Source organism: Artemia sp. Qi Xiang Cuo, chromosome 5 (genome assembly GCF_049724085.1).
Source record: "Artemia sp. Qi Xiang Cuo chromosome 5, ASM4972408v1, whole genome shotgun sequence".
Taxonomy (NCBI): domain Eukaryota; kingdom Metazoa; phylum Arthropoda; class Branchiopoda; order Anostraca; family Artemiidae; genus Artemia; species Artemia sp. Qi Xiang Cuo.
In genome coordinates, this window is record NC_142798.1 from 47,778,433 (window position 1) to 47,792,565 (window position 14,133).

The 14,133-nt window shown below is 30.6% G+C and overlaps 1 protein-coding gene across 1 annotated transcript in view; it reads right to left on the bottom strand.

The window, feature by feature from the left end:
• Nucleotides 1-12,561, bottom strand: part of CalpC (calpain C) — a 277,295-nt gene extending 264,734 nt beyond the window's left edge. Inside the window, exon 1 of the mRNA XM_089089653.1 lies at nt 12,426-12,561. Coding sequence (XP_088945779.1) covers nt 12,426-12,443 — 18 coding nt within the window. The 5' untranslated portion in view covers nt 12,444-12,561. The remainder of the gene's footprint in view (nt 1-12,425) is intronic.
• Between the last annotated feature and the right edge of the window lie 1,572 nt (nt 12,562-14,133).

Genomic DNA, 14,133 nt, shown 5'->3' on the forward strand with positions numbered 1-14,133 from the left:
TGTGTGCTTTCAGAAAATTATGATTTGGGAGGTGGAGTTTGCTTTTTGGACTTATCAGAGCTAGGATTCTTACTCCCTCATAGGTGTTTATTGTCTGAAACTTCTAGTTTGGGATGAGTAGTTGGTTATTTCAGGCTTTTCTGAGCTAAGGTTTCTTAGTATTTCGTGAAGCTTCCACGTCAATTTTAAGTTGACCAAGACATAAAAAATTTAAAAGTTCAGTTCTAAATTTTTCCATAGAAGATAGGAAAAGTTATACTATGATTGTGATTATTTTCCATGAAGATAAAAAGTTTCACTTTAATTCTAAATTTTCTTAAATTCAGTTCCGACTCTTCTCAAAGAGATGAAAAAATTTCAAGTTTGACTCCAAATACTTTCCACGTCAGTTTTAAGTTCACCAAGACATAAAGAAATTTAAAGTTCAATTCTAAATTTTTCGGTGGAAGATAGAAAAAGCAATACCCTACCTGTGAATATTTTCACGGAAGATAAAAAGTTCTAGTTCAATTTAAAATTCTCTCAACGAAGTCAAGGAAAGTTCAAGTTCTCTTCTGAATTTTCTCAATGAAAAAGAAATTAGTCATTGATCATTTCAATTTTTCCAAATAATATAAAAATTTTCCTCATTAGTTCAGATCTGTCTCGAAGAGTTGAAAAATTTAAAATACTATTCCAGATTTTTCACAGAAGATAAAAAAGTTCAAGTTCTCTTCGGAATTTTACCAAAGAACACAATTCAATTCTAATTTCTTCAGAGAAAATAAAATTCTTCCACTTCAGTTCTTTATTTCGCAAAGACAAAAAGAAATTTAGAGTTCAATTCTAAATTTTTCGGTGGAAACAAGAAAAAGTAATACCATACTTGTGAATATTTTCACGGAAGATAAAAAGTTCTACTTCAATTTTAAATTTTCTCAACGAAGTGAAGAAAAGTTCAAGTTCTCTACTGAATTTTACCAAAGAACACACTTCAATTCTAATTTATCCAGAGAAAATAAAAATCTTCCAGTTAAGTTCTTTATTTCACAAAGACGTAAAGAAATTTAAAGTTCATTTCTAAATTTTTCAGTGGAAGATAGAAAAAGTAATACCATACTTATGAATATTTTCCCGGAAGATAAAAAGTTCTAGTTCAATTTAAAATTTTCTCAACGAAGTGAAGAAGAGTTCAAGTTCTCTACTGAATTATACCAAAGAACACAATTCAATTCTAATTTCTACAGAGAAAACAAAAATCTTCCACTTAAGTTCTTTATTTTACAAAGACATAAAGAAATTTAAAGTTCAGTTCTAATTTTTCGGTAGAAGATAGGAAAAGTTATACTATACTTGTGAATATTTTCCCGGAAGATAAAAAGTTCTAGTTCAATTTAAAATTTTCTCAACGAAGTGAAGAAAAATTCAAGTTCTCTTCTGAATTTTACCAGAGAACACAATTCAATTCTATTTTCACCAGTAAAAATCAAAATCTTCCACTTCAGTTCTATATTTCACAAAGACATAAAGAAATTTAAAGTTCAATTCTAAATTTTTCGGTGGAAGATAGAAAAAGTAATACCATACCTGAGAATATTTTGTCGAAGAGATGAAAAATTTAAAATACTGTTCCAAATTTTTCACAGAAGATAAAAAAGTTCAAGTTCTCTTCGGAATTTTACCAAAGAACACAATTCAATTCTAATTTCTCCATAGAAAATAAAAATCTTCCAGTTAAGTTCTTTATTTCACAAACACATAAAGAAATTTAAAATTCAATTCTAAATTTTTCGGTGGAAGATAGAAAAAGTAATACCATACTTGTGAATATTTTCCCCGAAGATAAAAAGTTCTAGTTCAATTTACAATTTTCTCAACGAAGTGAAGAAAAGTTCAAGTTCTCTTCTGAATTTTACTAAAGAACACAATTCAATTCTAATTTCACCAGAGAAAATAAAAATCTTCCACTTCAGTTCATTATTTCACAAGGACATAAAGAAATTTAAAGTTCAATTCTAAATTTTTCGGTGGAAGATAGAAAAAGTAATACCATACTTGTGAATATTTTCCCGGAAGATAAAAAGTTCTAGTTCAATTTAAAATTTTCTCAACGAAGTGAAGAAAAGTTCAAGTTCTCTTCTGAACTTTACCAAAGAACACACTTCAATTCTAATTTCTCCAGAGAAAATAAAAATCTTCCACTTTAGTTTTAAGTTCCCCAAAGAAATAAAGAAATTTAAAGTTCTATTCTAAATTTTTGGATGAAAGATAGAAAAAGTAATACTATGATGATGATTATTTTCCATGAAGATCAAAAGTTTCACTTTATTTATAATTTTTCTTAAATTCAGTTCTGATTTTTCTCATAGAGATGAAAAATTTAAAGTTCTGTTCCAAATTTTTCATAGAAGATAGAAAAATGTATACATTGATTGTGAATATTCAACATGAAGATAAGGAACTCCACTTTAATTCAGAGCTTTCTCGAAGAAGTGCAAAATGTTCAAGTTCTCTTCTGAATTTTCTTAAAGAAGAGAAAAAGTTAGCTCAATTCTGAATTTTACCAATGAAAATAAAAAACCTTCCACTTCAGTTCATAATTTCTCAAAGATATAAAAAATGTAAAGTTCAGTTCTAAATTTTTCTGTAGAAGATAGGAAAAGTTATACTATGATTGTTATTATTTTCCTGTGAAGATAAAAAGTTTCACTTTAATTCTAATTTTCTTAAATTCAGTTCCGATTTTTTTGCAAAGAGATGAAAAATTTAAAGTTTTCTTCCAAATTTTTCATAGAAGATAGAAAAATTTATACATTGATTTTGGATATTCGACACGAAGATAAGGTGCATCACTTGAATTCTGAGTTTTCTCGAAGAAGCGCAAAATGTTCAAGTTCTCTTCTGAATTTTCTTAAATAAGATAAAAAAGTTAGCTCAATTCTGAATTTTACCAATGAAAATGAAAAAAGCTTCCACTTCAGTTCTTAATTTCTCAAAGACATAAAAAAATTCAAAGTTCTCTTCTAATTTTTCCAAGAAAATAAAAAGGTTCCACTTCAATTCTGTTTTTTTCTCAGAGATGAAAAATTTAAAAGTTCTGTTCTAATTTTAAATTAAATTTTAGCTCCTTTGTCTTATGGATTTACCCCTCAAATTTTTAAATTAGAAAATGAGTGACTCGTTCAATTATTAAAGACAATCGTTCAAACTCGTTCATCTAACCTCCAAAACAATAGGTTAGGTTAGGTATAAATAAATATCAATAAATAAATAGAAACATTTCTACATGTTTAAGTTAGGTTAGGTTAGGTTAACTTATCATGAGCGCTCATGATAAGTTAACCTAACCTTTTCTGGCGAGTATGGTTAGGTTAGGTTAGGCTAGATTAAGTTAGGCTAGATTAGGTTAGGTTAAGTTAGGTTAGCCTGCGTACGCTTCCCTTAGGTTAGTTTAGGTTAGGTGAGAGACAGGCAAAAAGTTAGGTGTATGATTAGGTTAGGTTAGATTAAGTTAGGTTAGGTTAAGTTAGGTTAGGCTAGGTAAGCCTACGTACGCGCGCGTACGTAGGCTAACCTAGCCTAACCTAACCTAACTTAATCTAACCTAACCTAACCTAATCATACACCTAACTTTTTGCATGTCTCTCACCTAACCTAAGCTAACCTAAGGGAAGCGTACGCAGGCTAACCTAACCTAACTTAACCTAACCTAATCTAGCCTAACTTAATCTAGCCTAACCTAACCTAACCATACTCGCCAGAAAAGGTTAGGTTAACTTATCATGAGCGCTCATGATAAGTTAACCTAACCTAACCTAACTTAAATATGTAGAAATGTTTCTATTTATTTATTAATATTTATTTATACCTAACCTAACCTATTGTTTTGGAGGTTAGATGAACGAGTTTGAACGATTGTCTTTAATAATTGAACGAGTCACTCATTTTCTAATTTAAAAATTTGAGGGGTAAATCCATAAGACAAAGGAGCTAAAATTTAATTTAAAATTAGAACAGAACTTTTAAATTTTTCATCTCTTTGAGAAAAAACCAGAATAAAAAGGTTCCACTTCAATTCTGGTTTTTTCTCAAAGAGATGAAAAATTTAAAAGTTCTATTCTAATTTTAAATTAAATTTTAGCTCCTTTGTCTTATGGATTTACCCCTCAAATTTTTAAATTAGAAAATGAGTGACTCGTTCAATTATTAAAGACAATCGTTCAAACTCGTTCATCTAACCTCCAAAACAATAGGTTAGGTTAGGTATAAATAAATATTAATAGATAAATACAAACATTTCTACATGTTTAAGTTAGGTTAGGTTAGGTTAACTTATCATGAGCGCTCATGATAAGTTAACCTAACCTTTTCTGGCGAGTATGGTTAGGTTAGGTTAGGCTAGATTAAGTTAGGCTAGATTGGGTTAGGTTAAGTTAGGTTAGGTTAGCCTGCGTACGCTTCCCTTAGGTTAGTTTAGGTTAGGTGAGAGACAGGCAAAAAGTTAGGTGTATGATTAGGTTAGGTTAGATTAAGTTAGGTTAGGTTAAGTTAGGTTAGGCTAGGTCAGCCTACGTCCGCGCGCGAACGTAGGCTAACCTAGCTAGCAGTACCTAGCCTAACCGAACCTAACTTAACCTAACCTAACCTAATCATACACCTAACTTTTTGCCTGTCTCTCACCTAACCTAAGCTAACCTAAGGGAAGCGTACGCAGGCTAACCTAACCTAACCTAACCTAATCTAGCCTAACTTAATCTATCCTAACCTAACCATACTCGCCAGAAAAGGTTAGGTTAACTTATCATGAGCGCTCATGATAAGTTAACCTAACCTAACCTAACTTAAACATGTAGAAATGTTTTAAACATTGTTTTAAAATAAATGTCTATTTATTTATTAATATTTATTTATACCTAACCTAACCTATTGTTTTGGAGGTTAGATGAACGAGTTTGAACGATTGTCTTTAATAATTGAACGAGTCACTCATTTTCTAATTTAAAAATTTGAGGGGTAAATCCATAAGACAAAGGAGCTAAAATTTAATTTAAAATTAGAACAGAACTTTTAAATTTTTCATCTCTTTGAGAAAAAACCAGAATTAAAGTGGAACCTTTTTATTTTCTTGGAAAAACTAGAAGAGAACTTTGAATTTTTTATGTCTTTGAGAAATTAAGAACTGAAATGGAAGCTTTTTTCATTTTCATTGGTAAAATTCAGAATTGAGCTAACTTTTTTATCTTCTTTAAGAAAATTCAGAAGAGAAGTTGAACATTTTGCACTTCTTAGAGAAAACTCAGAATTAAAGTGATGCCACTTATCTTCGTGTCGAATATTCAAAATCAATGTATATCTTTTTCTATCTTCTATGAAAAATTTGGAACAAAACTTTAAATTTTTCATCTCTTTGCAAAAAAATCAGAACTGAATTTAAGAAAATTAGAATTAAAGTGAAACTTGTTATCTTCACTGGAAAATAATCACAATCATTTTATAACTTTCCCTATCTTCTACAGAAAAATTTAAAACTGAACTAAACTTTTCGTATGTCATTAAGAAATTATGAACTAAAGTGGAAGCTTTTTTCATTTTCAGTGGTAAAATTCAGAATTGAGCTAACTTTTTTCATTTCTTAAATAAAATTCAGAAGAGAACTTGAATATTCTGCACTTCTTCGAGAAAGCTCTGAATTAAAGTGGAGTTCCTTATCTTCATGTTGAATATTCAAAATCAATGTATAACTTTTTCTATCTTCTATGAAATATTTGGAAAAGAACTTTAAATTTTTCATCTCTTTGAGAAAAATCAGAACTGAATTTAAGAAAAATTATAAATAAAGTGAAACTTTTGATCTTCATGGAAAATAATCATCATCATAGTATTACTTTTTCTATCTTTCATCCAAAAATTTAGAATAGAACTTTAAATTTCTTTATTTCATTGTGGAACTTAAAACTAAAGTGGAAGATTTTTATTTTCTCTGGAGAAATTAGAATTGAAGTGTGTTCTTTGGTAAAGTTCAGAAGAGAACTTGAACTTTTCTTCACTTCGTTGAGAAAATTTTAAATTGAACTAGAACTTTTTATCTTCCGTGAAAATATTCAGAAGTATGGTATTACTTTTTCTATCTTCCACCGAAAACTTTAGAATTGAACTTTAAATTTCTGTATGTCCTTGCGAAATTATGAACAGAAGTGGAAGATTTATATTCTCTCTGGTGAAATTAGAATTGAATTGTGTTCTTTAGTAAAATTCAGAAGAGAAATTGAAATTTTCTTCACTTCGTTGAGAAAATTGTAAATTGAACTAGAACTTTTTATCTTCCGGGAAAATATTCACATGTATGGTATTACTTTTTCTATCTTCCACCGAAAAATTTAGAATTGAACTTTAAACTTCTTTATGTCTTTGTGAAATAAAGAACTTAAGTGGAAGATTTTTATTTTCTCTGGAGAAATTAGAATTGAATTGTGTTCTTTGGTAAAATTCCGAAGAGAACTTGAACTTTGTTATCTTCTGTGAAAAATTTGGAACAGTATTTTAAATTTTTCATCTCTTCGAGAAAATATTCACAGGTATGGTATTACTTTTTCTATCTTCCACCGAAAATTTAGAATTGAACTTTAAATTTCTTTGTGTCATTGTGAAATATAGAAATGAAGTGGAAGATTTTTATTTTCACTGGTGAAAATAGAATTGAATTGTGTTCTTTGGTAAAATTCAGAAGAGAACTTGAATTTTTCTTCACTTCGTTGAGAAAATTTTAAATTGAACTAAAACTTTTTATCTTCCGGGAAAATATTCACAAGTATAGTATTACTTTTTCTTGTTTCCACCGAAAAATTTAGAATTGAACTTTAAATTTCTTTATGTCCTTGTGAGATAAAGAACTTAAGTGGTAGATTTTGATTTTATCTGGTGAAATTAGAATTGAATTGTGTTCTCTGATAAAATTCAGAAGAGAAATTGAACTTTTCTTCACTTCTTTGAGAAAATTTTAAATTGAACTATAAATTTTTATCTTCAGAGAAAATATTACAAAGTATGTTATTAATTTTTCTATCTTCAACCGAAAAATTTAGAATTGAACTCTAAATTTCCTTATGTCTTTGTAAAATAAAGAACTTAAGTGTAAGATTTTATTTTTTTGTGGAGAAATTAGAATTGAATTGTGTTCTTTGGTAAAATTCAGTAGATAACTTGAATTTTTCTTCTCTTGGTTGAGAAAATTTTAAATTGAACTAGAACTTTTTATCTTCCGAATAAAATATTCACAAGTATGGTATTACTTTTTCTATCTTCCACTGAAAAATTTAGAATTAAACTTTAAATTTCTTTATGTCTTTGTCAAATAAACAACTTATGTGGAAGATTTTTATTTTCTCTGGATAAATTAGAATTGAAGTGTGTTCTTTGGTAAAATTCAGTAGAGAACTTAAACTTTTCTTCACTTCGTTGAGAAAATATTAAATTGAACTAGAACTTTTTATCTTCCTTGAAAATATTCACAAGTATGGTATTACTTTTTCTTGTTTCCACCGAAAAATTTAGAATTGAACTCTAAATTTCTTTATGTCTTTGTGAAATAAAGAACTGAAGTGGAAGATTTTTGTTTTCTCTGGAGAAATTAGAATTGAATTGTGTTCTTTGGTAAAATTCCGAAGAGAACTTGAACTTTTTTATCTTCTGTGAAAAATTTGGAACAGTATTTTAAATTTTTCATCTCTTCGAGACAGATCTGAACTAAAGTGGAAATTTTTTATACTATTTGGAAAAATAGAAATGATCAATAACTAATTTCTTTTTCATTGAGAAAATTCAGAAGAAAACTTGAACTTTCCTTGACTTCGTTGAGAAAATTTTAAATTGAACTAAAACTTTATCTTCCGTGAAAATATTCACAAGTATGGTATTACTTTTTCTATCTTCCACCGACAAATTTAGAATTGAACTTTAAATTTCTTTATGTCTTGGTGAACTTAAAACTGACATGGAAAATATTTGGAGCCGAACTTTAAATTTTTTCATCTCTGAGAAAAATCGGAACTGAATTTAAGAAAATTTAGAATTAAAGTGAAACTTTCCATCTTCATAGAAAATAATCACAATCATAGTATAACTTTTCTTATCTTCTATGTAAAAATTTAGAACTGAACTTTAAATTTTTTATGTCTTGGTGAACTTAAAACTGACGCGGAAGTTTCACCTACGAAATACTAAGACACCTTAGCTCAGAAAAGCCTGAAACAGCCAACTACTCATCCCAAACTAGAAGTTTCATACAACAAACACCTATGAGGGACTAAGAATCCTAGCTCTGAAAAGTCCAAAATGCAAACTACACCTCCCAAATCATAATTTTCTGAAAGCACACACCTATGAAATGCTAAGAAATCTAGCTCAGAAAAGTCAAAAATAGCAAACCACTCATTCCCAAATCATAGGTTTCAGTCAACACACACCTACGAAAGGCTAAGAAATCCAGCTCAGAAAAGTCAAAAAACAGCAACCCACACATCCCAAATCATAGGTTTCAGACACCACACACCTACGAAAGACTAAGAAATCTGGTTATGAAAAGTCGGAAATAGCAAATTGCATACCTCAAATCATAAGTTTCAGACAATACACACCTATGAAATACTAAGAAACCTTAGCTCAGAAAAGCCTGAAATAGCAAACTACTCATCCCAAACTATAGGTTTCAGACAACAAACACCTATGAGGGACTAAGAATCCTAGCTCTGAAAAGTCTAAAAAGCAAACTACAAATCCCAAATTATAATTTTCTGACAGCACACACCTATGAAAGGCTAAGAAACCTAGCTCAGAAAAGTCAAAAATAACAAATTAACCATCCCAAATCATAGGTTTTAGACAACACATACCTATGAAAGGCTAAGAAATGCAGCTCAGAAAAGTCAAAAATAACAACCCACCTATCCCAAATCATTGGTTTCAGACAACACACATCAACAAAAGACTAAGAAATCTAGCTTAGAAAAGCCTGAAATAGTAATTTACATATCCCAAATAATAAGTTTCAGACAACATTCACCTACGAAATACTATGAAACCTTAGTTCAGAAAAGCATGAAATAGAAAATTACACACCCCAAATCATAAGTTTCAGACAACACAAACCTATGAACTACTAGAAAACCTTAGCTCAGAAAAGCCTGAAATAGAAAACTACTCATCCCAAACTATAGGTTTAAGATAACAAACACCTATGAGGGACTATGAATCCTAGCTCTGAAAAGTCCAAAAAGCAAACTACAAACCCCAAATCATAGGTTTCAGACAACACACACCAACGAAAGACTAAGAACCTTACATCCCAAATCATAGGTTTCAGTCAACACACACCAACGAAAGACTAAGAAATCTAACTTAGAAAAGCCCGAAATAGTAATTTACATATCCCAAATCATAAGTTTCAGACAACATTCACCTACGAAATACTATGAAACCTTAGCTCAGAAAGGCCTGAAATAGCAAATTAGACACCTCAAGTCATAAGTTTCAGACAACACACACCTACGAAATACTAAGAAACCTTAGCTCAGAAAAGCCTGAAATAGCAAACTACTCATCCCAAACTATAGGTTTATAACACCTATGAGTGACTAAGAATCCTAGCTCCGAAATGTCCAAAAAGCAAAACTACAAATCCCAAATCATAGGTTTCAGACAACACACACCAACGAAAGACTAAGAAATCTAGCTTAGAAAAGCCCGAAATAGTAATTTACATATCACAAATCATAAGTTTCAGTCAACACGCACCTACGAAAGGCTAAGAAATCCAGCTCTGAAAAGTCCAGAAGCAAACTACTCTTGCCAAACTATAGGTTTCAGACAACAAACACCTATGAAAGGCTAAGAAATCTAGCTCAGAAAAGTCAAAAATAGTAATAAACAAATTTTTTAAACTAAAAAGTTACCCCCTCCTCACTCAGAAAGACACAATAGCCTTATCTGTAGTGAAGCATTTTTTCTACTCGTAGGTTTCCCGAATATTTAACACGTACCATTTTTCCATACCATCCAACAAAACCCAATTCCTCCTAGAATTATTTAAACTAAAAAGTTACCCCCTCCTCCCTCACAAAAATACAATAACCATATCTGTAGTGAAGCGTTTTTCTATTCATAAACAAATTTCTTAAACTAAAAAGTTACATCCTCCTCCCTCAGAAAGACACAAAAGTCTTATCTGTAGTGAAGCATTTTTTCTACTCGTATGTTTCCCGAATATTTAACACGTACCATTTTTCCATACCATCCAACAAAACCCAATTCCTCCTAGAATTATTTAAACTAAAAAGTTAACATTTTAATATCTCTGACATACACTTTTACGGTGTTGAAAAATGGCGAAAAGAAAACACTTAAAAAAAAAAAAGTTGGATAGAAATAGGTAAAAGCTAGAGGTGAAAATACTCACATTTCCAAATTCAGACTGCTGTTGAGTACCGTCCGTTTCTTGCATAGATGTGGATTCGTTCCGTCTTGGTTTCTTTTCCGGAGGGGTGTAGTTGTAAGAATCCTTTTCCTTAAAAAGGAGGCAAAATTTAGCATGGAAAAAAACAATTCCCTTTTTTACAGAAGAAAAAATTAGTCTGCACAAAGAACCCCCTCTAACCACACGGAATCAGGGAACAGAGTCTCTCTCAAACCCCGTAAAGCTCTTTTAAATGATACAAGAATTACTTATTTAACACAAAAATTTCGTTTTTAACGGATACCAAGTAAAGAAAAACTGTGTTAGAATTGATTCATTGCCCTCTTCCCTGTCATATATTTTTATAAAAGCCTCTTAATCATCTATGAAATCCTTTTACTTTCATCAAATACAATTGAAAAATATCTGTCTAATTTGGCCAGAAAACAAACTCTTTTGTCAATGAGCCTTGAATCGGATATATCCGTCTTTTTTTTTTCTTAATCCAGATACGACGCATACCGCGAACAGATCACATCAGCCCGATAACAGCTAGAGTACTTAGATCCAGGTTGGAGCGAAATGTTGTTTTGAAATCATCCCCTCTTTGGTAACATGTTAAACACAGATGGCTTTATTTAGAGCGGAAGAAGATAGTACATTTTAAATGCGAGATTGGGAAAGAATTCTGTTGAACGAAAAAGAACTAAAACTACAAAATTATGCGCCTAACAGAGAATCGGAAAAGGGATTTCTTTGTTTTGCATAATAGAAAAAAACGTGCTGTGCCGTTTCTATCGAATATACGCATCATACTTTAAGCTTTGTGTTGTTGGAGGGGGGGGGGGCTAAGTCCCCCCCTGAAATTTGAATTTACTAGTAAAATGATTTTTTTTTTTTTGAAATAAAGAATGAATGTGTACTCACATTGAAAATCGAAATATCCATTGTTACATAGTTAATAAAATCCAGTGTACTATGCTAGATATGCTAATACATAATGAAAATTGAATTCCAAAGCATGAACACTTTATACAGGGTTTCAATGACGAATTGTTAAGCAATTCTCTGATTGGCTGCCTAAAGACAGGTGTCAGCTCGAAAAAAAAACACTCTGATTTAAAAAAAAACTTGGAGTTGAAACGTATTTTTATAACGTGTTTAATCACGTGTAGTTTTAAGAATGTGTATGTGAACTCACGACCTACATTCATTGTGTAATTGACAACAAAAACAGAAAAAAAACCTCCCGTCTGGTAGGACAAGTATCGTTCGTAGTGATAGGTGCTTGACCCTGACAAGCCAATGTACCGGTTAGACTAAACTGTATATTCATGCCTCAGGCGTAGAATTCAAAGTCGTCTCTTGTACGTTGCCAAGTTTAAAAAAAAAAAAAAAACTACTAATCAAGTTACAGGTGACTGACCCTGGTAAGTCAATGTACCGGTTAAACTACACGCATATTCATGCCTCAGGCGTAGGGTTCAAATCAGCACCTCTCTTACTACTTGTATATGATTAATTTAAGCACTACTATTTGTGTCATGATTTTCAAAAGAGTTTATGTTGTTGAAAATTGCTGAAAAAGTTTCTCCAGCATAAAAATAGGAGGCCAAACTACAAATTCTTAAAAGAAAACTTGAAAGATTCAAGCTATTATTTTCTTTTTCCCTGAAAAAGACTTATAAAATGAACTTTTATTATTTTCTTTCATAAAATAATTCATTTATGAAATTCTCCTTAAATTCATATATATATATATATATATATATATATATATATATATATATATATATATATATATATATATATATATATATATATATATATATATATATATATATATATATATATATATATATATATATATATATATATATATATATATATATATATATATATATATATATATATATATATATATATATATATATATATATATATATATATATATATATATATATATATCTTAAGTTCTAGTTAAAATAAAATTACTAACCTTAGGTCGTTTCCACATAAATTGAAATGGCGGGGTTTGATGATAAAAAACCGATGATTGGACAGCCGGAAATTCAGGATCTTCCCATAGTATTTCGTTCTTTTGACAACTCTTTTTGATCTTCTCATACTCACTTATTCCCTAAACAAAAAATAAAATTAAAAATGGCATTATATATCAGTTGTAATATATATATATATATATATATATATATATATATATATATATATATATATATACTTGGTTCTTCCCATGCCGGCTGGCGCATAAGGTGACAATGGTACCTCTCCAGTATTCCAGAATGAAGATCTGCTGACGATCTGAAGAGTAGCATCCCTATCCTAGCACCCCTGTACAGTTTAATGATTATAGGTTTCAGTTTGCTCGGCCAACTTTTCACTAGAACATATAACACTTCCTGTGCGTCACAGTAAATATCTCTGTGGATATTTAGAATTGCAAGTCAATTCTGCTGAGTCTCTGCGGTTCTTCTTAATCTACCTCTGAGGTATATTTTTATCTTTTTAAGGTAAAAAACGTTTTTTCAGTCAATACGTTTGGTTCAAATAAAACATGTAACAAAATCTAGTACGGAAACATCATATAGTATTTACTGTCACAAGCATTTGTCTATTGCCTGTTTTGGTAAAGTTATTTGGTTCTTTTTTTTCTAATCAATCTACTAAGGTCTTAGAGATCACTTATGCTAGGTAAAAGTGCTGAGTTAAAAAAAAAAAATTGTCCAATAGGATAATGATTAGAGGAGTAACGATATTCTCCTCAAATCTGCTAGGCCACTCTTAAGAGCAGAATGAACTTCAGTTTTTTGAAAAAAAAAACAAAAAAAAACAGCCTGAACAGCAAGATCAGTAACATTTAGTCGACAGATTTTCTTAAAAGTCTTTTTTCCAAAAGATGTAAGATCTTAGCAAATCTTAACAATGGCTTAAGAAATCAAGTTGGAACTCTTAGGGAGTATTGGAGAGGGGAAGGGGTCGATTTGAATTTAAGTTTTGACTGGGGGAGGGGTAAAGGTAAATTGAAAGAGATTATTTATATCCACTTCATCAAATATCATGTCCGCAATATCTTGGAAACGGCTTGGGGGGATTGAGTTAAATCTGCCAGGTGCTTCCTGAGTAGTAATCAATGTTATACTTTGCTCGGTGCCATAGCAATTCCCATTTTATTTGCTTGGCTTATGTTCCTTCCATGCTATTCTATGTCCCTTCCATTGTTATTCTATGGGAAGCTCTACACGTGATTAAACACGTCATGAAACTACGTTCTATTTGCTCATGTCCCGTTGGTACCATTCCAAACGAGGGGGGATTCCCCTCCTGTTCCTAAACATTGCAAAAAAGATAGCAGTATGAACGGGGATTCCCCCACACAAATTTGTTTCAACTCCAAGTTTTTCAACCATACTGGTTATCAATTACACATTAGAATTACACTTCAGCTTCGCGTGCATATTTTTCTTAAAAAAACTGGTACATTTAAAAAGGGGTAATGAGATTTGCGAATTGGAGTGTAGGTTTCATGAATTTGATCCTATTAAGGTGGAGAAAAAAAGAAAAGAGTTTAGCATTTGCAAATACTTCAATGTGTTGTTAATTTAAAATAGTTTAGAAATAAAAAAATTTAACAAGAAATGGCTGAAAAGTGTTTTGGGGGATATGGGGTGATTGTGTACTTTATAATACAC